The 24,073-nt window shown below is 48.5% G+C and overlaps 1 protein-coding gene across 4 annotated transcripts in view; it reads left to right on the top strand.

Annotated features, from left to right (window-relative positions):
- The window catches only part of ERG (ETS transcription factor ERG), a 323,925-nt gene that overhangs the window by 249,944 nt on the left and 49,908 nt on the right, over positions 1-24,073 (top strand). For all 4 annotated transcript variants that reach the window (XM_055569950.1, XM_055569949.1, XM_055569946.1 and 1 more), the window contains one exon: positions 22,539-22,690. In XM_055569950.1, the coding sequence (XP_055425925.1) occupies positions 22,539-22,690 (152 nt within the window). The remainder of the gene's footprint in view (positions 1-22,538; positions 22,691-24,073) is intronic.

Raw genomic sequence — 24,073 nt, 5'->3', positions numbered from 1 at the left:
AGGCACTTAAAAGCATTTCATCAGATGCCGTTTTGGAAAGTAAAACTGATTTCAGTTATGATATAATAGGTGCATGCATGCTAAGTCGCTTCAGCCGTGTCCAACTCTGCAACCCTATGGACTCTAGCCTGCCAGGCTCCTCTGACCGTGGGATTCTCCAGGCACGAGTGCTGGAGTGAGTTGCCATGCCCTTCTCCAGGGGATCTTCCCAACCCAGGGATGGAACCTTGAGTCTCTTCTGTCTCCTGCATTGGCAGGGTGGTTCTTTACCGCTAGTGCCACCTGGGAAGCCCTGTGATAGAATACCCCGTATACATTCAGGAAGAATCATTTAAATTCCCAGGACAAAGAGAATTTCATTTAAATTTGCATAATCTGCCTAGAGTCACAAGAACAGCTCACCTTTTCTGGTGCTTTACTTCGTAGAAAGTCCTTTTGTATGCATCCAATGGCCACTCCAGTACTCTTGCCTGGAACATCCCATGGACAGAGGAGCCTGGTAGGCTGCGGTCCATGGGGTCGCTAAGAGTCGGACACGACTGAAGCAACTTAGCAGCAGCAGCAGCAATGGCCTGTCAGTCTTCTAAGCAGCCCCGAGAGGAATGCTCGTCCCCGTTTGGTGGATGAGGAAACTGAGACCCAGGCATTTTCTGGCTAACCCAAAGCATCATTTCAAACAACTAGGAGATTGGATCTAAACCAAGGGTGTTTGATTCCACACCCAGTGCACTTTTCCGCTCTGTTGCAGCTACAGGGGACCCTTTTTGCTACTTACATATTTTAATGCTCAATATGTTTTAAAATAAGTGCTGTGTTTTATACATGCTGGAGACCATCGAGTCAACTTCTAGTGTGGTGTCGGTGAAGGTGCCAAATCAGAGTCCCCAGAGGAATGTCACCCATGAGGCTGGAGGTGCCAGACACAAAGATGGGAGGTGCTAAGGTTTACCTGGGCTCCAGGGAGTCGTTCACTTCTGTGCATCTAGTTTCTTCTCGGAAGTGGGATGTTGCCTTTCTGCTGTGAAGCTGGTCCCTGAAGTGGATTCTAGCCAAGGTGGGCTCACCCTGGACCTCATCGAGGGAAAAGTCCTAGACTTCTGAAAGGACCTGGGTGGGAATGTAGTCATAGAGTCCAGCAGGTTCCTCTTTGCATCTGCTGCTGCTAAGTCGCTTTGGTCGTGTCCAACTCTGTGCGACCCCATAGACGGCAGCCCACCAGGCTCCCCCGTCCCTGGGATTCTCCAGGCAAGAACACTGGAGTGGGTTGCCATTTCCTTCTCCAGTGCATAAAAGTGAAAAGTGAAAGTGAAGTCTCTCAGTCGTGTCCGACTCTTCTCGACACCATGGGCCGCAGCCCACCAGGCTCCTCCATCCATGGGATTTTCCAGGCAAGAGTACTGGAGTGGGGTGCCATTGCCTTCTCCGCTCTTTACATATAATACGTATAAATACGTCACGGTGAATCCTGTCCCTCTGATAGAATGTTTCCACTCACCGTTCACTGCATTTGCTCCTGAGACTTGCTCTGTTCTGAAGAATGTAGCCGTGTTTATTTAGTAGGGTCGCTATGCTGCCAGCCCTCTAAAGAGTAATGGATTCTCTTTTTTTGTTGTTTGTTTTAATTTTTTTTAACTTTACTTTGTATCAAGGTACAGCCAATTAACAAACAATGTTGTGATAGTTTGGGGTCAACAGCAAAGGGACTCAGCCATCCATCTAGATGGATCCACTCTCTCCCCAAAATCCCCTCCCATCCAGGCTGCCACGTAGCACTGAGCAGAGTGGTGGATTCTGTTTCTAATGGAGTCACGTGATCCCATACATGCCAGGATAGTCACGATGGGGTGGGGTGCGTTTCTAAAGAGGTCTTCTTCCAAGGCTCGTTTCTACCTGTGGGAAATACATCAGCATGGGTGTCGCGCGTGTGTGTGTGTGTCTGTGCACGTGCGTGTGTGAGAGAGACAGAGACAGAGAAAGATGGAGATGGAGGGGGAGAAGGAGAAAGAATCAGAGAAAGCACTTAGGGCAAAGGGCACCAACGTGGCTTCCAGCTGGCAGTTAGCAGGGGGATCTGTGCCCTGGCCCTTTTTGCCAAGTCTGGCCTCAGGCCAGCTCTCGGAGTGCCAGTCTGGATTTAGAAAGGCTCAGAAAGGAGCCTTAGCCAGGAGGTGAGAACGATACTGCAGAAGTGAGACTTTCCTTCTGGCCAGATTTAAATATATGAATGAACAAATAAGCAAACAGAGAAATAGATAAATAAGGGAGGCGCTTGAATACCGTTTCCTCCCATGTAGGTCTGTGCTTTTCCTCAGGAGCCCACGTCCACCTGCCCTCCTGGCTGGACCGGGGGGGCCACCTTCCCAGCCCATGGCTGGTCACCCCAGGAATTTGGGATGGGGTGGGGGGGGTTGCTCAGGGCAACCTTGAAGTTGGCCTTCAGGCGTCAAGTCCCTAAGAAAGACACGACCCCTGGGACACTACGCCTGTGTTCCTGGCTAACTGGGGAAATTGTCTTGGCAGTTGCAAAGCGGTGGGCTCAGGCAAGGGTCTCTTTCCTGGGAAATGAAACCATGTGTGGAGGAACTGGCCCGTTTTCTTGTAGGGGAGCAACAATGGGGAAGCATCAGTCATTTCTTCTCCCAGGCTCTCGTGGAGCCCTGCAATGCTCAGAGGTGTCCCATCAGAGGCTCGTTAAAGGCAATTCCAGCTTTGGGAGAAAACTGGGAAGTGCTTTGGTGGCGGCTTCCGAGGGAGGCCACCTTGTCAGCATCTCCGTCTTCTTCCTGGATGTGTGGTGGTGCCTGCCCAGTGGGCACTGCCCGGGACGAGCGCACGGCTGACCCACGTGCCTGTGAGCCAGAGCTGAGGATATCCTGGATGGGAAATGGTGAAGCTGCTGTGGACCGGTGCGGGGGAGGAAGCTCAGCTCGGCGGGTCTGAGCTATGACACAGATGTCAACCAGTCCCCCAGTGCCATTCCCTCTCATCCAGAATGTTCTGGAAACACAGGAGGGTGGCATGTGTTGGTCCTCTCTGGAGAAGATGCTTCTGCCCGTTCTTCCTGAGCTCAGCGTCCACGGGAGTCCAGTGTGGTGGGGCCTGGCCTTGCCGTGTCAGTCGGGTTCTCCAGAGACAGGACCAGTAAGGTACCTGCTGAAGAGATTTGGTGTAAGAAGTTGGCTCATGCAGTTGCAGAGGCTGTCAAATCTGACATCTGTTGGGCGTGCAATGGCAGGCTGGACACTCAAGCAGGTGTGGATGCAACCATCTTGAGGCAGAATTCCTTCCTTTTCAGGCAAAGCTCAGGTTTTGCTTCCGACCTTCAGCTGATGAGATGAGGCCCACCGGCATTATCAACGATAATCACCTCTCTTTAAAATCAAAGGATGGTTGATGTTAACCACACCTTTGAAAAACCTTCAGGCCGACGCCTCGATTGGCGTTGGATTTAAGTCACTGAGTGTGGTGGCCTGGCCAGGAAGACTCAGAAAACTGACCACACGCGGGGCTCCTGGCTGCTTGGCTGGTCAGTGGTCAGTGGACCTGTTCCTTTCAGACTTCCAGACCAGTGTTTGCTGGTGTGGCCACTTCCCTGTCCCTGAAGGACTCAGCCTGGCTGAGTGGGAAGTGTTGGAAGGAGGTTCATACAGCAAGTTGATGTCACCAGGCCACACCAGGACCAGCCTTCAGCTGTGACTGGTGCAATATTGCAAGATGGACGTGAGGCATAATCTGCTCTTCAGAATGTAAGGGGCTTCCCCTGAAGGGGAGTGAAAATAAAAGTGTTAATCACTCGGTCGTGTCCAGCTCTTTGCAACCTCAAGGCCTGCAGCCCTCCAGGCTCCTCTGTCCATGGGATTTCCCAGACAAGAATTCTGGAGTGGGTTGCCACGCCCTCCTGCAGGAGATCTTCCCGACCCAGGGATTGAACCCAGGTCTCTGACATCAAAGGTAGATTTTTTGCCATCTGAGCCACCAGGGGAAGCCATGGAGGAAGGGAAAACTCAAAACTCAATCAGTGGAGCTAAGGCCCATTTCCTCTAGAGGATTCGAAGAGGCAGCAGGCAGACAGAGGGACCTCTCAGGATCAAATCCACAGATGCTGCTGACTTCCTGCATGATCTTTACATGTGTCAGTTCCTGCTCCAGAGACAGGAGCGTGGACGTGCGTTGACTGCACCTTCATTATGGAAACCTCCAGTGAACACCTGGCCGTTCCAGCTCTGCCCCAGAGTGTCAGGGGACAGAGGCTGAGGTCGTGGAGACGGGGATCCTCCCGGGAGGGGCTCGTGGCAGGGACACAGTGAAGGAGGCGTGGTTCTGTTTCGTCTGAGCACCAGGGCCCAGGATGTAGCCCCTGAACATGCCTCCTCCCTGCATCTTTCTGGAGAGGGTGGATGCGTCACCCACCGCCTGGAAGCCCCAGGCCAGGGGTGCCCAGGAGTCAGGGGCTGCAGCTGGAAATGAAGTGCATCTCCAGCTCCTTCTTGCTGTCCTTGCTCTGAGCCCTGGTGCAGTGGACTTCCTTGCAGCACACTTGCCTCTGGAAGTCAAGTTCAGGGGGAATCTACGTAAGTCACAAATTGGACTTGGGCCAGAATGTGTGGGTTGTTACCTTTGTGGCCCCTCCTTGCTCTTTTGCAAACATCCCCCGGGGGGAGGAGACCCTTCTGTAGGCTGGGTGATGCCAGAATACCACCCCACTCCTACTGCTTTAGGGTCCAGTCCCTGAGAATGGAGTGTGCTTCCCCAGTGGCTCAGTGGCAAGATATCCATCGGCAATACAGAAGACTCAGGAGACGCAGGTTTGAACCCTGCATCAGGAAGATCCCCTGGAGGAGGAAATGGCAACCCACTCCATTATCACCTGCAAAATCCCATGGACAGAGGACCCAGGTGGGCTCCAGTCCCCAGCATCGCCAAAGAGTCGAATGCAACTAAGCATGCACGCAGCATGCACACATGGGCCCTGGGAATGGTCTGCTCGGTTCCTGTCCATCCGTCACCCTCAGAGGGAAAGGCTAAGGCTGGAGAAGGGAGGGACTGAGTTTCCCAGGCAAGTGATGAAATTCTACAAAACCTCAGCCCCAACGCGCCCGCAGACTCCTGAAGTGAAATACAAGTGGTGAAGTGAGATCTGCTTCCATTCTAAAGGAGCCCTATAAAAAAATAATAAAAGGAAAACAGGAGAGAAAGGCACCTTGAGCCAACAGGGATGTAGTTGTGGGTTTAGCTTGGCAGCGGCAGCACCAGATCACACAATTCTTGCAGACACGAGCCTCCCTGCACACCGTGTAGACACACGACATCACTTCTCAGTGGTCCCTGTCCACCGTGCCTTCCCCCTTCTTCACTCCAGCCTCACATACGAGAAACCCTCAGATGTCTGTGCAGTGGAGACATGTGAGCACAGCCCACTTAGCACAGCTGGTGGGCACAGAGGCCCTGCTGGGGCTTCAGGGGCGCCCGGCCTCCGGCGAGCTCCCAGCTGATGGCCTTAACTCTGTGTGTGGTTCCTAAGGCACATGCCACTGTAGACCCGCAGGACAGGCCGAGAAAGACACACACGCCAGCACACACGGTCCACAGGGAGATCGCCTTCCCTTACAGGCAGGCAGTATCGTGTGCAAAGCAGGCTGCTTGACTCTGGCTCAGTGTCCCTGTTTTGGACACTCTGCCGGTTGCATGTCCAGGTTGCACTGAGCAGCCTTCATCCTTCCGCAGGCAAGGATGCCTCCTCCATGCTGCCCACCTGGAGGCTCACTGCAGCTGGAGCGAAAGGGCTCTGTGTGCCGCGCCGTGAGCCCGGCTCCCAGCCCAGAGCCCAGGCCACCTGGAGCCATTAACTTATTGTTTGAGTCTGTTGGGCGAGTGCAGACAGGGGGAGCGTCCCCTGCTGTCCTGGTTCTCAAAGCGGGTGCCCTGAGAGCCGCAGCACCACCTGGGAGCTTGTTAGTGATGTGGCTTCTCGGCCCCGCCCAGACTGGCTGAAGCAGAAACTCTGGGGCTGGGGCCTCGCCCTCCAGGTTTCAGCAAGTCCCCCTCCTCACCAGGGATTCTGATGCTCACTGGTCTAGCCCTGCTGCAGGTTCCAGGGAGATGAAAACAGAGAATCCCTGGAGCTGAATAGAAGTGGTCTGTAGAGTGGAGAGTCGGGAGAAAGGATGTGCAGAGGAGGGTTTGCGCCCAGGAAGTCTGCCTGGATGGAAGGGGAACCCCCCACCACCAGCCTCCCACTGCAGTAGCTTTTGTCTGCCCGAGTCTTTGCGGTGAGGGACTGAGCCTTGCCTTTCTCTGTGGTCTGGGAGACAGATTCAGTGTCTGTTGTGAAGAACTCTAGCTTAGGGTCAGACGGCAGGATGCTTTTGATGTGGTATTTAAAAAGCATGGTGCAGGAGCGTGATTAAGGTGACAGAAAAGGGGGCTTCCTGATTGGTCCATCTTGGTCCCAGACATCCCAGCTATGCCTGCAGTCGTTCCTTTTCCCAAGTCTTTATTGAGCACCTACTGTGTGCAGTCACTGTTACAGGTACTTGCCATGCAGTCATGAAGCATACACGAAAATATTGCCTAAGTTCACTTTCTAATGGGAAAGACAGCCGTTGAGCCAGATAGCTTACTAAAGGCTAGCAGGTTAGATCATAGTAAATGCTAAGGGAAAAAAAATAAATAAAGCGGACCAGGAGTGGTAGTTCTACAAAGGACAGCCTGAAAACATCACCTCTAAGAACATGACAATTGAGTAAAGTCCAAAGTCAGTGAGGGGGTAGGTCTTACGGTTAACCAGCAGAAGAACTTTGCAAGTAAAAGGAGTGGTAAGTGCAAAGGCCCTGAGGTCAGTCTGAAGTGTTGGGGGACAGCTGAGGCTGATGTTTAGTGACTAAGGGGAGGAGTAATAGGGGTTGAGATGGAGTGATTACGGGGCCAGTGAGGGACTTTGATCTTCACTCTGAGTGAGCTAGGAGACTCCTGGGGGCTGTTAGCAAAGGAAGACATGATGTCTCTCAAATTAAGCAGGATGTCCTTGGCCCCTGTATTAAAGCTGAAACCCACTAGGAGGCCCCTGCAGGAATTCAGGTAAGAGATGGTGAGACCTGCATGAGGGTGGTAGCGATGCAGGGGTGGGAGAAGTGGTTACATCCTGGACATACGCCGAAGGTAGAGCTGATATGTTTTGCTGGTAGGTAAGAAGGACTTCCCTGATGGCTCAGTGGATAAAGAATCCACCTGCAATGCAGGAGACACAGGAAATGTGGGTCCGATCCCTGAGTTGAGAATATCCTCTGGGGAAGGAAATGGCAACCCACTCTAGTATTCTTACCTGGAGAGTCCCGTGGAGAGAAGGAGTCTGGTGGGCTACAGTCCATGGGGTCACAGAGAGTCAGACGGAACTGAGCAACTAAGCATGCACACAAGGAGGGATGAAGAAGGAATTGAGGCTGAGCCCCAGGTTTGGGGACTGCACCCTGGAATGAGGGGTGGACAAGCCAAAGCTGGAAATCCTCCTGAGAACTGAGCCTCGGCCCCTCTGAGTATCAGCCCAGACACTGGGAAGTCAAAAGCGAATGTGTCAGTCACTCAGTCATGTCTGACTCTGCAACCCCACGGACCATAGCACAACAGGCTTCCCTGTCCTTCACTGTCTCCCGGGGTTTGCTCAAACTCTTTTCCATTGAGTAGATGATACCATCCAATCATCTCATCCTCTGTCATCCCTTCTCTTCCTGCCTTCAGTCTATCCCATCATCAGAGTCTTCCCCAATGAGCTGGCTCTTTGCATCAAGGTGGCCAAAGTTTTGGAGCTTCAGCATCAGTCCTTCCAATAAATATTCAGGGTTGATTTCCTCTAGGATTGATTGGTTTGATCTCCTTGCTGTTCAAGGAGCTCTCAAGAGTCTTCTCCAGCACCACAGTTCAAAAGCATCAATTCTTTGGCACTCTGCCTTCTTTATGGTACCTTCATGAGGTGATTCCAAACAGAACCACATTTTAAAAAATATTAGCATGATGAGGAGACCTGCTGTCTGAGCCCAGCAGTGTCTCTTAGTAAATACTCAGTGGGCTGAAATTAAAAATAAAAAACACTCAGTTTTACGATGGTGACTGTTCAAATTCCCTACATGTCGTTGTGTGGGAAGAGGTGCTTTGCCCAACCCCTGCCTACAAAACAACCTTTTAACATCAGGTTTTCTCATTTTATGTGAAACATTCAATATTTGACCTTTGGAAGTGGCTCCCTGGGACTGGTCTCTCTCACATCTTTCTGCTTTGACACATGGAGATTTGACTCCATGTATGTTTTCTGACATTTTCTCGAAGATTTTATGTCCTCTTTTAGGATAGTGAAATTTGCAGCTCTGATGACATTGGTTGCTCTCTGCCTCGGGGTTCTGAATCCGATTGGCATGAAAGATGTCTCCTAGTTAAGCTCGACCGCCTTGCAAACCTTCCAAGCCGTGGGCGGCTCAGTGTCGGAGACTGGAAAATGAGTGTTTTTCCCAACTGTGCTAGTGAAGTCGGGTAGGAAAAGCTTGTCCTGCTTACGAGGGACCTTGGGTCTTCACAGACTTCAGTTCACTGGGCCGCAGGGCTGAGGCATGGATTGAAAGGGCTTCGTTTGGGGAAAAGTTAGTAAGGGAGACGCGTTCTCAGGAGCTCCTGCTCCGTTCCTCATTTCTCCTCTTGGTGTCACTCAGGACCGTCTTTGTCGTCTCTCGGGATGTCGGATGGATGGGTGCCACTTTGTGGAAGAGCCGTGCTCTTCCCTGTGATGTAAACGAGTCCCATCAGGTCTCTGTGGATGCTGCCATCAGAGACAAGGGGAAATGCTTGGCATTTTCTCTCCTGTAAAGGAAAATCATCTTGGCTAACCAGGATTTACATAGCCTGTTAGGAAAATGAAACCCTGAAGCACCATCACGGCTATCTGGCTTCATTCTTTGCTCTCTGGAAAAGGAAAAGTGTCTCAAGAAAAAAGAAACTCAAGAGATGGAAAGGATGCCACCTCTTCGTCAGGTAAACTCTCTGCAGAGAAGGATCTCATTCTACAGAACATTGTGCTTCCAAAGGATGAATTCGTCAAGGCTGCATGTCCTCCCCAGTTTTCAAGAGCCGAGTGTGACGTCGTCTTGCCGATCCCCGTTTTCAGCTGCTAAAAGAAACACACCCTGAAATCATGAAACCTTCTCAGGGGAACGTCAACCCCCTTTTGGGGACAAAGAGCTAACTGTTGGTGGTGACTCTTTAATTAATTTTGTCTTCAACTGCTTCGGAGAAGGGGGGAAGGGGAACGGGTCTGGTGGGAAGAGGCTGACGTTCCAGGTGTAAGAGAATATTTAGTAAGAGTAAAAATAACACCCAGCTGTGAAGACAAACATCTCCAGTTTCAGTCTGAGCCCCAAGTGCTCCATGAATCACTGCTGAGCTCCACCCGCCACTCGGCCGCGGGCTCTCTGAAGCAGCTTTTCCACTGCCTCTGAGTCAGAAATAAAACAGACCCACAAATTACCCCGGAGCGCTCCAGACAATCTCCTCCTTGTCTGGGGTCCTAAAAATACCTTTTGTGGTGACTACCTCCATTCATGGCACGTAACCCGATTAGGAGCTTGTTGAGTCGATTAGGACTAAGTCTGTGCTTTTCAAATTCTTAGGAGGAGAACCGCCAGAGGAGGGGGTTGGTTCCGACTCAGGTTTGAGGCTGACTGGGATGAATGCCCAGGCCAGCATCATTCGGGCCCTCTCGTGGGGTTGGCCTCTTTGGACTCCTGGAGTGGCCCAAGGAGACCTGTGAGGTCCTCCCAGGTAGTTCCCTCATCAAGTTCTTAACATGAAATCACCTCGTGAACCCAGAAGGACACTCAGGAAGACAGTGCCCTTCGGATGAACTGTGGGATGAGCTGAAGACTGCTTTGCCAGTAAACTTTTGCCTGCTCACCCACAGAAGGGTCGGAGGGGGAGTGGACTGTGGGCTTCAAGGGCAGAGTATGGGGGGCTGGGGAGAGGGGCTTCACCCCTCGGACGTGGGCACCATGGAAATGGGCATGGCTGTATCCCCAGCACCTGGGACAGTGCCTGGTATAGAGACTTTATCTATAAATGTTTGTTAAATGGATAAAGGGATAAAGAATATACATACATATATATATATATATATATACACACACACACACATATATGTATTATATGTATACACATACATACAAACAATGGAATGTTCTTATTGTTCAGTCATTAAGTCTTGTCCAACTTTCTGCGATGCCATGGACGGCAGCACACCAGCCTTCCCTGTCCTTCACTGTCTCCGGGAGTTTGCTCAAACTCATGTCCGTTGAGTTGGTGATGCTATCTAGCCATCTCATCCTCAGCCGCCACCATCTCCTTTTGCCTTCAATGTTCCCCAGCATCGAGATCCTTTCCAGTAAGTCAGCTCTTTGCATCAGCTGGCCAAAGCATTGGAGCTTCAGCTTCAGCATCAGTCCTTCCAGTGAATATTCAGGGCTGACTTCCTGTAGGGTTGGCTGGTTTGATCTCCTGGCTGTCCAAGGGACTCTCAAGAGTCTTCTCCAGCACCACAGTTTGAAAGCATCAATTCTTTGGCACTCAGCCTTCTTTATGGTCCAACTCTCACAACCATACATAACTATTGGCAAAACCATAGCTTTAACAATACAGACCTTTGTTGGCAAAGTGAAGGCCCTGGTTTATAATACACTGTCTAGGTTTATCATAGCTTTTCTTTCAAGAAGTGAGTGTCTTTTAATTTCATGGCTGCAGTCACCATCTGTAGTGATTTTGGAACCCAAGAAAATAAAATCTGTCATTGTTTCCAATTTTTCCCCATCTACTGTATATAAAATAGGTAAATAACAAGGACCTACTGTATAATACAAGAAGCTTTACTCAATACTCTGTAATAACCAATGTGGGAATAGAATCTAAAAAAGAGTGGTTATATGTGTATGTATAACTGATTCACTTTTCTATACTCCTGAAACTAACACAGTATATTGTACATCAACTATACTCCAATAAAAGATTTTTTTAAAATTTGCATTTTAGATGTGAACAAAAGTATTCTACCAGGATGTGGTGGAGAGCAAGCAAGGCAGGGAACAGCCGTCTCCAAGTGCAAGACAAACTCCAGAACAGGAAGCGGGGTGGGCCCTGGAAAACGGGTAGATTTTGAGAAGGTTGACGGGTTTGCCTCCACCCACTGGAAGAAGTTATATCCATTGCCCAGCTTCAATTTCGACCTACCACATGGGCTTTCTCAAGCCTGGGGGCCTCCGCTCAGTGTTATGACGTGAGGGTGGACCCCAGTTTTAACGTGGCTGGTGAGCTTGAGTCTGTGGCTTGGGGCTGCATTCAGGGACCTTCTTGCATAGGTCCCCTCATACTCAGCAAGAAGAACAGCATCTGTGCAGTTTCACTGAGGGCTCTTTCTGTGATGGAATCCGCCCGAGTGTAAGTAGGTTCTGATTCAAGAAAACCAATGTCAGATGCCAAGTTTTATTTTGTGTTTCAAAAAACCAAAGCTCTTAATTTTAATTTCTCGGTACATTCTTATAGGCATGATGTGTGTGCATACTAAGTCACTCAATTGTGTCCTATTCTTCGTGACCCCATGAGCTGTAGCGCACCAGCCTCCTCTGTCCATGAGGGTCTCCAGGCAAGAATACTGAAGTGGGTTGCCATGCCTTCCTCCAGGGCATCTTCCCAACCCAGGGATCAAATTTGTGTCTCTTACTTTTCCTGCCTTGAGAGGCGGGTCCTTTACCACCAGCACCACCTGGGAAGGCATGATACCCCTTTTCAAAAAGAAGAGGTAATGAATGGAAACAGCTAAAAAAAAAAGTTTTTTCTTGAACTGGGTTCCTTTTCATCTTTTTTAGAAAATATTATTTTATTTGTTTATTTATTAGGCTGCATGAAGTCTTCATTTTAACATGCGGGATCTTTAATTGCAGCATGCAAACTCTTGGTTGAAGCATATGGGCTCTAGTTCCCTGACTCGGGATGGAACCTGGGCCCCCTGCATTGGGAATGTGGAGTCCCGGCCACTGGGCCCAGAGAAGTCCCTTCCCCGTCCACTTTATCTTAAACAGCAACATTGCCTGCTTCCCGAATGGTCCAGTTTCTGCCCTGGTCCTCAGGTCTGTCTGCTTAGACCCACGATCTGGGTCACAGTCTTCCCCGCTCTGCTTTCTGAGCCCAGAAACTTCTCACCTGACTTCCTCACACAGGAATGTTCACCTTCCATCTCTGCAGAGCTTGCACTCCGCTGAGCACCTCTAGGAGGTTTGGGGGAGGAACAAATGACATCCCACTGTAAATCGGGAAGGTCAACTTTTTTTTTTTATGAACCAGACATCACATTTCCTATCTGTGTCTAAATAAGCCTTGCCACACTTAGTGTCTCCCAGGAGGCTCTGCCTTCATCTGCATGGGGCTGCCCCTGTTCAGCTCTCATTGCCTTCTCCTTGACTGGCTTCAGGATTTTCTTCAGAAAATACCGACCAGTGATGAAGCTGAGTCTTCTGAGGGTCCATCCCATAATGTGTCATGTCTGGGAAAGAGACCACTCGTGTGGAGTTACCAGGGGAGGTCCTATAGCGTGGTGGTCAAGCCTTTGGACTCAGGTCCGTAACTGTCTTAAGTTCAAATCCCAGCCCCTCCACTGATGGTAACATGACCTTAGACACAACCTGTACCCCAAATCTCTGCACATCACCTGTATCGTTGTTGCTGCTTATTGGTGTTTGACCTTGTGGGTGAGATAAATAGCAACAGCTAACACATAACATTTGTTGTGTGTTAGGTGCCATTTGGAATGTTTCAGCCCTGTATTTACTATAATAAGAATACACAAGAGTTTGGAGCCATCTCTAGCATGAGTAAGCAGTCCAATACGGGATAGATGAACCAGATAAGATCTGTCAATGTTTGTTCGCCCACCATGCATTAGATCAATTTCCCAGATGCAAATTTGGTTTTAAAACATATAAGTTAGGACTTCCCTGGTGGTCCAGTGGTTAAGAATCTGCCTGCCGATGCAGGTGACACGGGTTTGATCCCTAGTCTGGGAAAATTCCACATGCTGCTGGACAATGAAGCCCATGCACCGCAAAGATAGAAGCGCTCACTCCAGAGCTTGTGCTCTGCAAGAAAAGAAGCACTGCAGGGAGGAGCCCACACACCACGTCTGGGGAGCAGCTTCTGCTTGCAGCAAAGACCCAGTGCAGCTATCAATAAATAATAAAAAAAATTAAAAATAGAACATAGAAATTAGAAGATTGTGGAAACTGGACTATATGTATATAGCATTCCATCTCTCAAGATCTTGTCATTGTTTAATCGTCCATTTCTTATATTTTTGCACTCATTTTTCTGATTCTTGCCAAAACAATGTCAATAGGTTCATCTGTACCATTTTTCTAGATTCCACATATGTGCACTAGTACACAGTATCTGTTTTTCTATTTCTGACTTAAACCTCACCCTGTCTGACAGTCTCTAGGTCCATCCACGTCTGCAAATGGCACAATTTTGTCCCCAATTAATGCCTGAGCAATAGTCCATTGTGTATATATACATATGTACCACATCTTCTTTATCTATTCTTCTGCTGATGGACATTTAGGCTGCTTCCATGTCCTGGCTATTGTAAATAGTGCTACAGTGAACATAGGAGTGACTGTATCTATTACTCCAATAAAAAGGACATAAGTAAATTATAACAAAACAATGTCAAGAGACAGGAAGTGTGGAGCCCTGGCTGAGGACACACAGTCCCGGGGTTCCTGCACCTGCCGCGGCTGAGAGCTGAGTGCTCCGAGCACCTGCTGTGCACGTGGAGTGTTCTCGGGTCTGCTAGTGGGTGGTGGGAAGGATTCTGCCTGCTGCACCACCCAGGTCTCTGAAGGAGAAGCCACAAGAGAAACTTCTCTCAAGGTTCAGCTCAGGAAAGGCTTCTCTTCTGCTGAATAACTTGGTTCGTGTGCATTTTTTTTGACATCTTGAATGGTCACAGGATATACTTCCTTTTTTGCTTTGGTGAGTAGAAAGTTCAGAGATAAATTGATGTTCTACCTTGAGCAACTATAAATAGTAGGCTTGCTCAATGTGCTGATTTTATCTCTTGATTAATTGCTTTTCTGCCCTTATATAACAATCACTTCCATTCCTTTGATCATTTATGTTATTTTTGTCTTGTGCGCATTTTTGAAATCTACCTCAAATGGCACATAGTTTGAGGAAGAGCAGGGAAATAAAATATATTGAGAAGCACCGCACATACACATAAATATCACTCTGGAGTTGCAGACGAAAATAATGGAATCTTCTCCTCAGAAAAATGTTAATAGAAGCTAAACGCTTGTTCTTCCAAGTAGCTTCTGAAGCGTCCCTCTAGACTACTCATCAGAACCATATTGTTATTTTTCAGTCACTAAGTCGTGTCCGACTCTTTGCAACCCCATGGACTGTAGCACGCCAGGCCTCCCTGTCCATCACCAACTCCCAGAGCTTACCCAAACTCATGTCCATTGAGTCGGTGATTCCATCCAACTATCTCATCCTCTGTTGCCCACTTCTCCTCTTGCCCTCAATCTTTCCCAGCATCAGGGTCTTTTCCAGTGAGTTGGCTCTTTGCATCAAGTGGCCAAAGTATTGGAGCTTCAAGAACCCAATCTGGTTTTTCAGCGTGTCTGAGTTTCAGCTTAATTTAAATTGAGTAAACTTTCCAGTTTATTTGATATTCTTTGCTATGTTCTTTCACCATTAATTCGTAATACTAGCGTGAGTCAGCGCTCATGATCTCAACTCACCTTAATTGAGACTCAGGCCATGTTAGCCAGCCATGTGTTCCTAGTTATCAGAGGACGGGCACCAACATTCCATCTTATTCATCATAAAGGCTGAAGGATCTTTCTACGTTATTTCTGTATTTCCTAGAGTGAGCTTCCCTGGTAGCTCAGATGGTAAGGAATCTGCCTGCAGTGCAGGAGACCTGGGTTCGATCCCTGGGTCATGAAGATCCCCTGGAGAAGGGAATGGCAACCCACTCCGGTATTCTTGCCTGGAGAATCCCATGGATGGAGGAGCCTGGTAAGCTGCAGTCCATGGGGTCGCAAAGAGTCAGACATGACGGAGTCACTAGCACTTTGACTTCCAGAGTGGCCATAGTTACGCCCAAGTGACATGGAAGGCTGTGAGATTGCTATGGAGATTAAACTCCTAAAATTGGCCCCAAGGAAGTTTTAAGGGACTTGGGGGAGTGATACACCCAACTTTTTGGCCCCCCAGATGTTGTCCAGTGCCTTCCTGGAACTCTTCAGTCTGAACCTGCCTCCCCCCGTCAGGATGACCCCAAGCCAATGTGAGATTTCTCCTGCTGCAAGTGGGGGCAACCAGCTGTCTTCCTGCCTCATGTCTCCTCGCCCTGCTGCTGCGTATTGTTTGGGGTTGTGGTTATAAATAGAACTCAGACCTGAAAATGTGAACTTGAGAAAATGGTTCAGACACAATAATTTTTTTATTGTATTTTATTGTGGTAAGAATACTTAACATGAGATCCAGCTTTAAAACAAAAAAATTTTTTTTAATACTTTTTAATGTGGCCAATTTTTAAGCCTGCCTTTAGTGCTGTTTCTGTTTTCTGTTTTGGTTTTTTGACCACAAAGCATGTGGGATGTTCATTCCCTGACCAGGGATTGAACCCTGTATGAGAAGGTGATGTCTTTACCACTGGATTGCTAGGGATGTCTGTAAACAAATTCTTAAGTGTCCATTACTGTTGAGCAGAGGTACAAGGTTGTACAGCAGGTATCCAGAGCTTTCTCATTCTACTTGACTGCAACGTTATGCTTACTGATTAATAACTCTCCATTTGTTCCCTCCTCTGGCTGCTGGCAGCCAACACTTCACTCTTTTTCTGAATCTGACTTTTAAAAATAGCTTATATACGGAGAATCATGCAGTATTTGTCTTTCTGTGACTGACTTTTTCCACTTAGTATTAATAATGTCCTCAAGATTCATCCATGCTGTAATGTATTTCTGATTTCTTTATTTTTAAGGAGAATAGTATTCTGTTGCATGCATGTACCCCATTTTCTATATCTATTCATCCATCCATGGACATTTAGGTCCATCCTGGCTATTGTGAATAGTACATAGTGAACATGGAAGTGCTCATATCTCTTGGAGATCCTGATTTTAATTCTTTTAATTCTTTTGGATAGATATGCATAAGTGGGATTGTTGGCTCAGATGATTGTTCTTTTTAAAAAATGTTTCAAGGGATCACCATACTATTTTCCAGTGCAGCTGTACCCTTTTGCATTCCCACCAAGAGTATGCAAGGGTGGCAGTTTCTCCGCATCCTCTCCAGCACTTGTTGCTGCTGCTTAATTACTTCAGTCATGTCCGACTCTGTGCGACCCCATAGACGGCAGCCCACGAGGATCCCCCGTCCCTGGGATTCTCCAGGCAAGAACACTGGAGTGGGTTGCCATTTCCTTCTCCAATGCATGAAAGTGAAAAGTGAAAGTGAAGTTGCTCAGTCGTGTCCGACTCTTTGCGACCCCATGGACTGCAGCCTACCAGGCTCCTCTGTCCATGGGATTTTCCAGGCAAGAGTACTGGAGTGGGGTGCCGTAAGTTTTGCTTTTTGTCTTTCTCATAGCCATCTTGACAGGTGTGAGGTGATACCTCATTGTGGTTTGACTTGCATAATAGCTTTTCCATGCCCTTGAAAGATAGAGTCTTTGAGAGAAATATCTTGAACCATGCTTATTTGCAATTAAGAAATTCATGCCTCAAATAATAAGACAGAAATTTCATATTCACCAGTTGATTACCCATTTAGAAAGCATCTAAAAAAATGCCTTAAAGCTTTCATAGGGACTGTTAAAGAGCACATAGGTGAATATTAAGAATATCATATTTAAAGGGATGCTGTTTGCTTTGTGTGTTTCAGAGCAAGAATGCCCAAACCCTTACCATGTTAGAGTAGAAAACTTGGGATCCTCTGTTTTAGGCTCAGTGCAGATGGAATACTAAGCTGTTTGTGGGAAGTTTCTTCCTGTGTCTTCTAAGAATGCACACTGAAGGTGGAGCTTATTAAGCACAGTAAGCGTGGACAGGTTTCCATGTGGATCTTTTCTTATCACAGCTGGGCAAAGACTTAACATGCATTTATTGGGAGAATTTTCAGTATACACTTTTCAATTTTCTGAACCACGTTAAGATGTATTTTTCTTAATGAAAAAAAAAATAACACGTCCCTGAAAAAACGAAATCTTTGGGAATGCCATCTCTCTTTAAAAAAAATTATTTAGTTATTATTTATTTCATTTTTGGCTGTTCTGGGTCTTCACTGCCGTGCAGGCTTTTCTATCACTGTGGCCAGTGGGACTGTGCTTCCTAGTGGTTCTCGGGCTTCTTTCTCATTGTGACGCCTTCTCTGTTGCAGAGCACAGCCTCTATGTTGCAGAGCGAGACTCGAGCACTTGTGGCTCCCAGGCTGTAGAGCACGGGCTCAGTAGTTGTGGCACGCGGGTTTAGTTGTTCCGCAGCATATGGGATCTTCCCGACCCAGGGATCAAAGCTGTGTCCCCTGTGTTGGCAGGCAGATTCTCATCCCCTGCACCGCCAGGGAAGCCCCCCTCCCTTTTTAACTGCCGTCTATTTAGACGTGTTCTGGATGCGTCATGCAGCTGCTGTGCTGGGAATGAAGAGAAGGGGGTCAAGGATGGTGGTCTAGACTGGACACTGTCCATGTATTGCAACGCAGAGCTTAAACCAGAGTAACGTGGGGGCTGGGCCTTCTTGATGCCTTTCTGAAATGAAGATCTGTTTCACTGCTTGAGAGGCTGTCATCCTAGCCATCTTGGACCGTGAGTGGAAGCTGCCCAGCTTCAAGCCTCGGTTCTGCCTCCTCCCGACTCAGACCCGGAGCAAGCCCCTTCTCTTTTGTGCTCTCAGTTTGCACTTCTGAGGAATGGAGCTGATGCCAGGCTGTCGTGAGGACTGATAACAGTTAAGCTCTCAGAACATGATGACGTGTATATGTGCTGCTGCTGCTAAGTCACGTCAGTCGTGTCTGATTCTGTGTGACCCCATAGACAGCAGCCCACCAGGCTCCCCCGTCCCTGGGATTCTCCAGGCAAGAACACTGGAGTGGGTTGCCATTTCCTTCTCCAATGCAGGAGAGTGAAAAGTGAAAGTGAAGTCGCTCAGTCGTGTCCCACTCTTAGCGACCCCATGGACTGCGGCCCACCAGGCTCCTCCGTCCATGGGATTTTCCAGGCAAGAGTGCTGGAGTCGGGTGCCATTGCCTTCTCCGTGTATATGTGCTATACTACTTTGCTATTAAAATTTCCAAGAGAATAGTTAAGGGGAAAAGGCTGAACAATGAGACTAGAACAGCCGAGACCCCTTTAATCAGTGTTACTTGAACACCCGGCTTGAGTTCTGTATGTCAGTGGCCCTATTGGGGTGACCCTCTTCCCACACTGAGGTTGGAGTTCCCTTAAAGTTATTACAGAAACTATTTGAAATGAACATAAACATGGTCCCCTTCTGTCTTCCTCTGAAGCTAAAACAAAATACAGTGGGGAAAAAAAATATTTAAAAAAATGTCCTGAATGTACAACTTTTGAAAATAGCATTTCATGTTGCCTTTTTTTCCCCTAATGCTGAAAGCCGGCTGGAAAAGCTTAATAAAGTGAATTATGTCTTCTGGTTATAAGATGAAGACATAAACTAACCTTGTTGAACATTACGCCTGTTTTAAATGTGTACACATATTTTTGTAAAATTCCAATAAAATGCAATTTATTTTTATTTTTTAATGATTTTATTATGGTAAAAATCACATAATATAAAGCATACTATTTTAACCGCTTCTAACTGGATAGTTCAGTGGCACTAAGTACAGTCACATTGTTGTCCATCTCTCACCGTCATCCATCTCCCGAGTCGTTCACTTTCCTAAACTGAAACTCTGTCCCCACTAAACACTAACTCTCCTTCCCCCTCACCCTGTACTCCTGGCATCTATCATTGTACTTTCTGGCTCTATGGACTTGACTATTTTTGGTGTCTCATATAAGTGGAGTCAAACAGTATTTGTCTGCCCTAATGTGTATTGGTTGGAGAAGGAAATGGCAACCCACTCCAGTGTTCTTGCCTGGAGAATCCCAGGGATGGGGAGGCCTGGTGGGCTGCAGTCCACGGGGTCGCTGAGGGTCGGACACAACTGAACGACTTCACTTTCACTTTTCACTTTCCTGCATTGGAGAAGGTAATGGCAACCCACTCCAGTGTTCTTGCCTGGAGAATCCCAGGGACGGGGGAGCCTGGTGGGCTGCCGTCTATGGGGTCACACAGAGTCGGACACGACTGAAGCGACTTACAGCAGCAGCAGCAATGTGTATTGGAATACACAGAACGCAGTTTAATAGCTCATCATATCTCCGGATTTGATGAGGGATCTGTTTTAATGCCATGGGAAAACTGACGTCATCTGTTCCTAGATTTTAGTCCTCAGAGATGGAAATTGTACAGTAGGGTTGTAAGAAAATGACAGAGTTCGTCTGAAGGGTCCATAATCCCCAATGACCCTTCTTCCTGTAATTCTGTACATCTCCTCGGCCTTTCACTTTTTAAATGGCTAACTGCCTTGCTAGAGAAGAAAGAATTTTGTAGTGCCTGTTATACAGCAAGTACTCAATAAAAAAATGCTCTAAATGAGGAGTGAATGACTGAATCCGAACAGCACTCATCCTAGAGTGACAGTCATCACCTACGTAGCATCTAAAGTCTTTTTTCCTAAAGAACCAAACTCCTTTAACTCTCATCCCTAGTAACTTTTCTCCTTGAGACATAGACCAAAACACACACACTGTACTCAACGGATGGAATTTTCCAAGAGGATAGGAAACTTAAGTCTCAAGTGAAGACATTCAGTGTTTTGATATTAGGATGGGTCTTTTAGAGATAAATGTTGGAAGCCAGGAAAAATAGCATCAAGAGGAAATAATGCATGTGTAGGCAGCGTCGGAAATATAGAGGGTTCACACCATGGGAACTCTGACCGCTATTATTTTTGAATTTCCTTCATGTTAGTACAGCTGTGCGGATGCCATGAAGCAGGGTTAGGTATTTCCCGGGCCATGGTACGGGCTCAGTCTGTGCGACCCCAGCTATGACCTCCATCCACAGATGTACCTGCTCCATCCTCATCGTTAGCCCTGAGCTCCCTCCATCAGCACCTGTACAAAGGATGCTGAGAATGAATCTGTAGTTTCAAAGTTCCCAGATGCTGAATGAACTCTTTCCAGGGCCTATGGTCCGTCCTTCCTGTCCACTCCCCTGCCACAACTCTTGGGTCCAGAATGACTTTCTCCATTGCATCTCAGTCCTGCCCCACCCAGAGAGTGCCCTTCTGCTTTGATACCTCCTTAGGCTTGAAGGCTGCATCCATGCCAGGCCTCTAGTTCCAAGATTCTGCAGACTGGCTGCAGAGTTCCAGCTGACATGGTGTGGGGGAGACAAAGGAAGACCCACTGGGTTGGAGCCCACAACCATCAGGGCCTCAGACATTGGGATGGAAGTCTAAAATCCAGTAGATTGCATAGATTGCCAAGAGTACAAAAAACCCTGTGTTGGGTAATGCTTATGAGGACATTTTCAGAAATCTGCCTTAGATGATGTAACTCAACTCTCAGGATCCTTCAGCTACAGGGATCTTGTGTTAGTGATCTCTGGCTTAACCATCTAAGAAGGCGTTGACACATTCTTCTGTTCCCTGGTTAAACCAGAGTTTTCTGTTTGGAGTTTACCTGTTACATATGGGAATGATTGAGGGCAGAAGGAGAAGAGGGTGACAGAGGATAAAGTGGTTGAATGGCATCACCGATTCAATGGACACAAACTTGGGCAAACTCCAGGAGGTGGTGAGGGATAGGGAAGCCTGGCATTCTGCAGTCCATAGGGTCACAGAGAATTGGACACGACTTGGCAACTGAACAATAGTGATCTCATCACATCCAGTCACTTTTAGATCTTACATTAAGAAACATGTATTCTTTTTTTCTTCTCTTTTTCCAGAAAGGTAAGTTTGTCTTTATCCAAGTGTCCATGGCTGCCTTAACTAACAGCAACCCTCTGAGCTGTTCCCCAAGGCCCAGCAGCTGACCCCTGGCACACAGCTCGTTTCACCTCCCTGATCCCAGTCCTCCAGGGCTTCTGGGGTCCCCTTTCCTGCTGCTTCCTGCAGGGCCAGTCCTGCTCCCCTTTCTGCCCTTCCTGCCCACACCTAAGCCAGGAGCACTGCTGCTAAGTCGCTTCAGTCGTGTCCGACTGTGTGCGACCCCATAGACAGCCTCCTACTAGGCTCCCCCATCCCTGGGATTCTCCAGGCAAGAACACTGGAGTGGGTTACCATTTCCTTCTCCAGTGCATGAAAGTGAAAGAGTGAAGTTGCTCAGTCGTGTCTGACTCTTAGTGACCTCATGGACTGCAGCCCACCAGGCTCCTCCATCCATGGGATTTTCCAGGCAAGAGTACTGGAGTGGCATGCCATTGCCTTCTCCAAGCCAAGAGCACTGGGAGCCTTCAAATTCCATGTCTAACAATCGGCTGCAGGGATTTGAAAGTGAACACAAAGGTTTCCTTCTGAGGTCTTGAAGAGGCATGTCACTCTAGAATAAACCTGGCAGAGTGTCACCTCTCACCATCTGTGTCCGTGGCCTGTTTTCAGGGAGAACAAGTACTCGTCCAGTGCTCCTGCGCATGTCTCCAATCAGCTGGCACAGATGGGGCTTTTACACGACAGCTGCAGAAGGAGCTGGCTGGAGGGGCTTTTACACGACAGCTGCGGAAGGAGCTGGCTGGAGGGGCTTTTACACGACAGCTGCGGAAGGAGCTGGCTGGAGGAATAGGAACCAGGCGGCAGTGCTGGTTCCCATATGCCTGTGCTCTGCTCCCAGCGAGCGTGGGCACTCTCTTAGTCTCATAGGGCTCCTGTCGCAAAACGCCATGGGCCAGGGGTCTTAAACAACAGGACTTTTTTTCTCATGGTTCTCGAGACTGAAGTCCAAGATCAAGGTGCTGGGGAAGTGGGTGGTTGGTGTCGGGTGAGACCTCTGTTCTTGCCTGGAGGATGGCTACCTTCTCACTGTAAACTCAGTGGCAGAGAGAGAGAAAGAGAGGAGTCTGGTCTCTTCCTCTTCTTACAAGGGCACTAATCCCATCATAAGGGCCTCAGCCTCATGACCTCATGTGAACTTTATTCTCTCCCAAAGGCCCCACCTCCACATGCCTTCATGCTGGGACTGGGGCTTCAGTATGTGAATCTGGAGGAGGCACGGTCATTCAGCACATCACAGATGACTGCGTTCGTCTTTTCAGTCTCCTCCTCCAACCCATTCCTTCCCCTCCACCTTGCCCATCCTCTCTGTGCACCATGGAAAGGCAGGGAGGCAGGTTCTGGGGGACCGCAGTAATGGAAGGCTGTGTCTTCTTCTCCTCCAGGAACTCCCCTGATGAGTGCAGCATGGCCAAAGGTGGGAAGATGGTGGGCAGCCCGGACACCGTCGGGATGAACTACAGCAGCTACATGGAGGAGAAGCACATGCCACCCCCAAACATGACCACCAACGAGCGCCGCGTCATCGTCCCCGCAGGTCAGAGGCTCGGTCAGCGGCCCAGGCCTTCCTCGGGCTCTGCTCAGCTCTGTCTTCCTGCCCTTGGCATCGGTCACCCTCAGCTGCCTGCAGTAACGGTTGCGGATGGACCAGCAGATACTGGTCCACCGTGGTGAAGTGTTCACCGCCATGTGTGTGCACGCATGTGTGTGTGTGTGAGAGAATCCATGCAGAGTGACCTTTCCAAGGAGGACTTGCTTTTTCTCTGAGCTTATTTGGTGTTAAATATCCTTCCTTTTATGAAGTGCTACTTATAATAGAAGGTAGGATTAACATTTTTTTCTTATCTGGCATAATTAAAAATTGGGAGGCCTGTATTGTTGGTTGTCAAAACTTGAAATTCCAGCCCTCGCTGGCTTATGAAAGAGACTCTGAGAGCCTGAGTCATTCTTTTCCAGAAGTAATTCTAAACATAATCCAAAACAATGACTCTGGATTTGAGAACCATGCCAGGGATTTATTTATTTAGCAAAACTAAAGGTAATCGGAAGGATGCCTTAAAACTCCTCAGAGGACGTGTGCTACATAAAACCAAAAGCGCCCACCACAACAATATCAATGGTGGCCACCGGCGGGTCCTGACTGAGGTATTCAGTGAGCGATGCGCATACACTGAATTTTCGGCGTCGTGAACTCTCAAGCAATACGTAGCGCGGTTCGTCACGAGTGCCCTGATGAGGACGGTGACGCTCGGAGAGGTTGGCCTGCAGTTAGTAAGAGGCGAGTGAGAACTTCCCAGGTGTCACACTTGTAAAGAACCCCACATGCCAGTGCAGGAGATGTGAGTTCAATCCCTGGGGTGGGAAGATCCCCTGGAGAAGGAAATGGCAGCCCCCTCCAGTGTTCTTGCCTGGGAATTCCCCTGGACAGAAGAGACTGGCGGGCTCCACGGGGTGGCACAGAGTTGGATACGTCTTAGCAACTAAGCGTGAGTTAGAACTCAGACAAGTCCCCCCGACTCCTTCATTCTCAGGCCCCTTTCTGTAGCCTCCCGGGGGCTCCCTCCATCACCCCCCTGCAGCCATCTGGGCCCCTCGCCCTCTGCCTCTGGGACTGAACTTGCTATCGCTTTAGCCTGAAACCCTTGGTTCCAGGGAGTTCTGTTGTTCATCAGGGTTCTCTAGCCACCCCATCCAGAGGTGCCCCTCCGCCACTCCACCCAGTGACCCTCAACCCCTGTATGCCTTTCTTTTATTGCTTTTATTCCCCTCTGTCACTGCGGTGGGCTTTTATATGAAAGTCCTCTTCTCACCTGCTTCGTGTAAGACCCACAAAGGCCCTGCCTCCATGGCCAAGTCCAGTGCCTGGTGTCCCCTAGGTTCTCCGTGAATGTTAACTGAGGGAAGAATGGACGAAAGGGTG

This window comes from Bubalus kerabau, chromosome 2, assembly GCF_029407905.1.
Source record: "Bubalus kerabau isolate K-KA32 ecotype Philippines breed swamp buffalo chromosome 2, PCC_UOA_SB_1v2, whole genome shotgun sequence".
NCBI lineage: Eukaryota > Metazoa > Chordata > Mammalia > Artiodactyla > Bovidae > Bubalus > Bubalus kerabau.
This window is presented reverse-complemented; position numbering and strand designations above follow the sequence as displayed.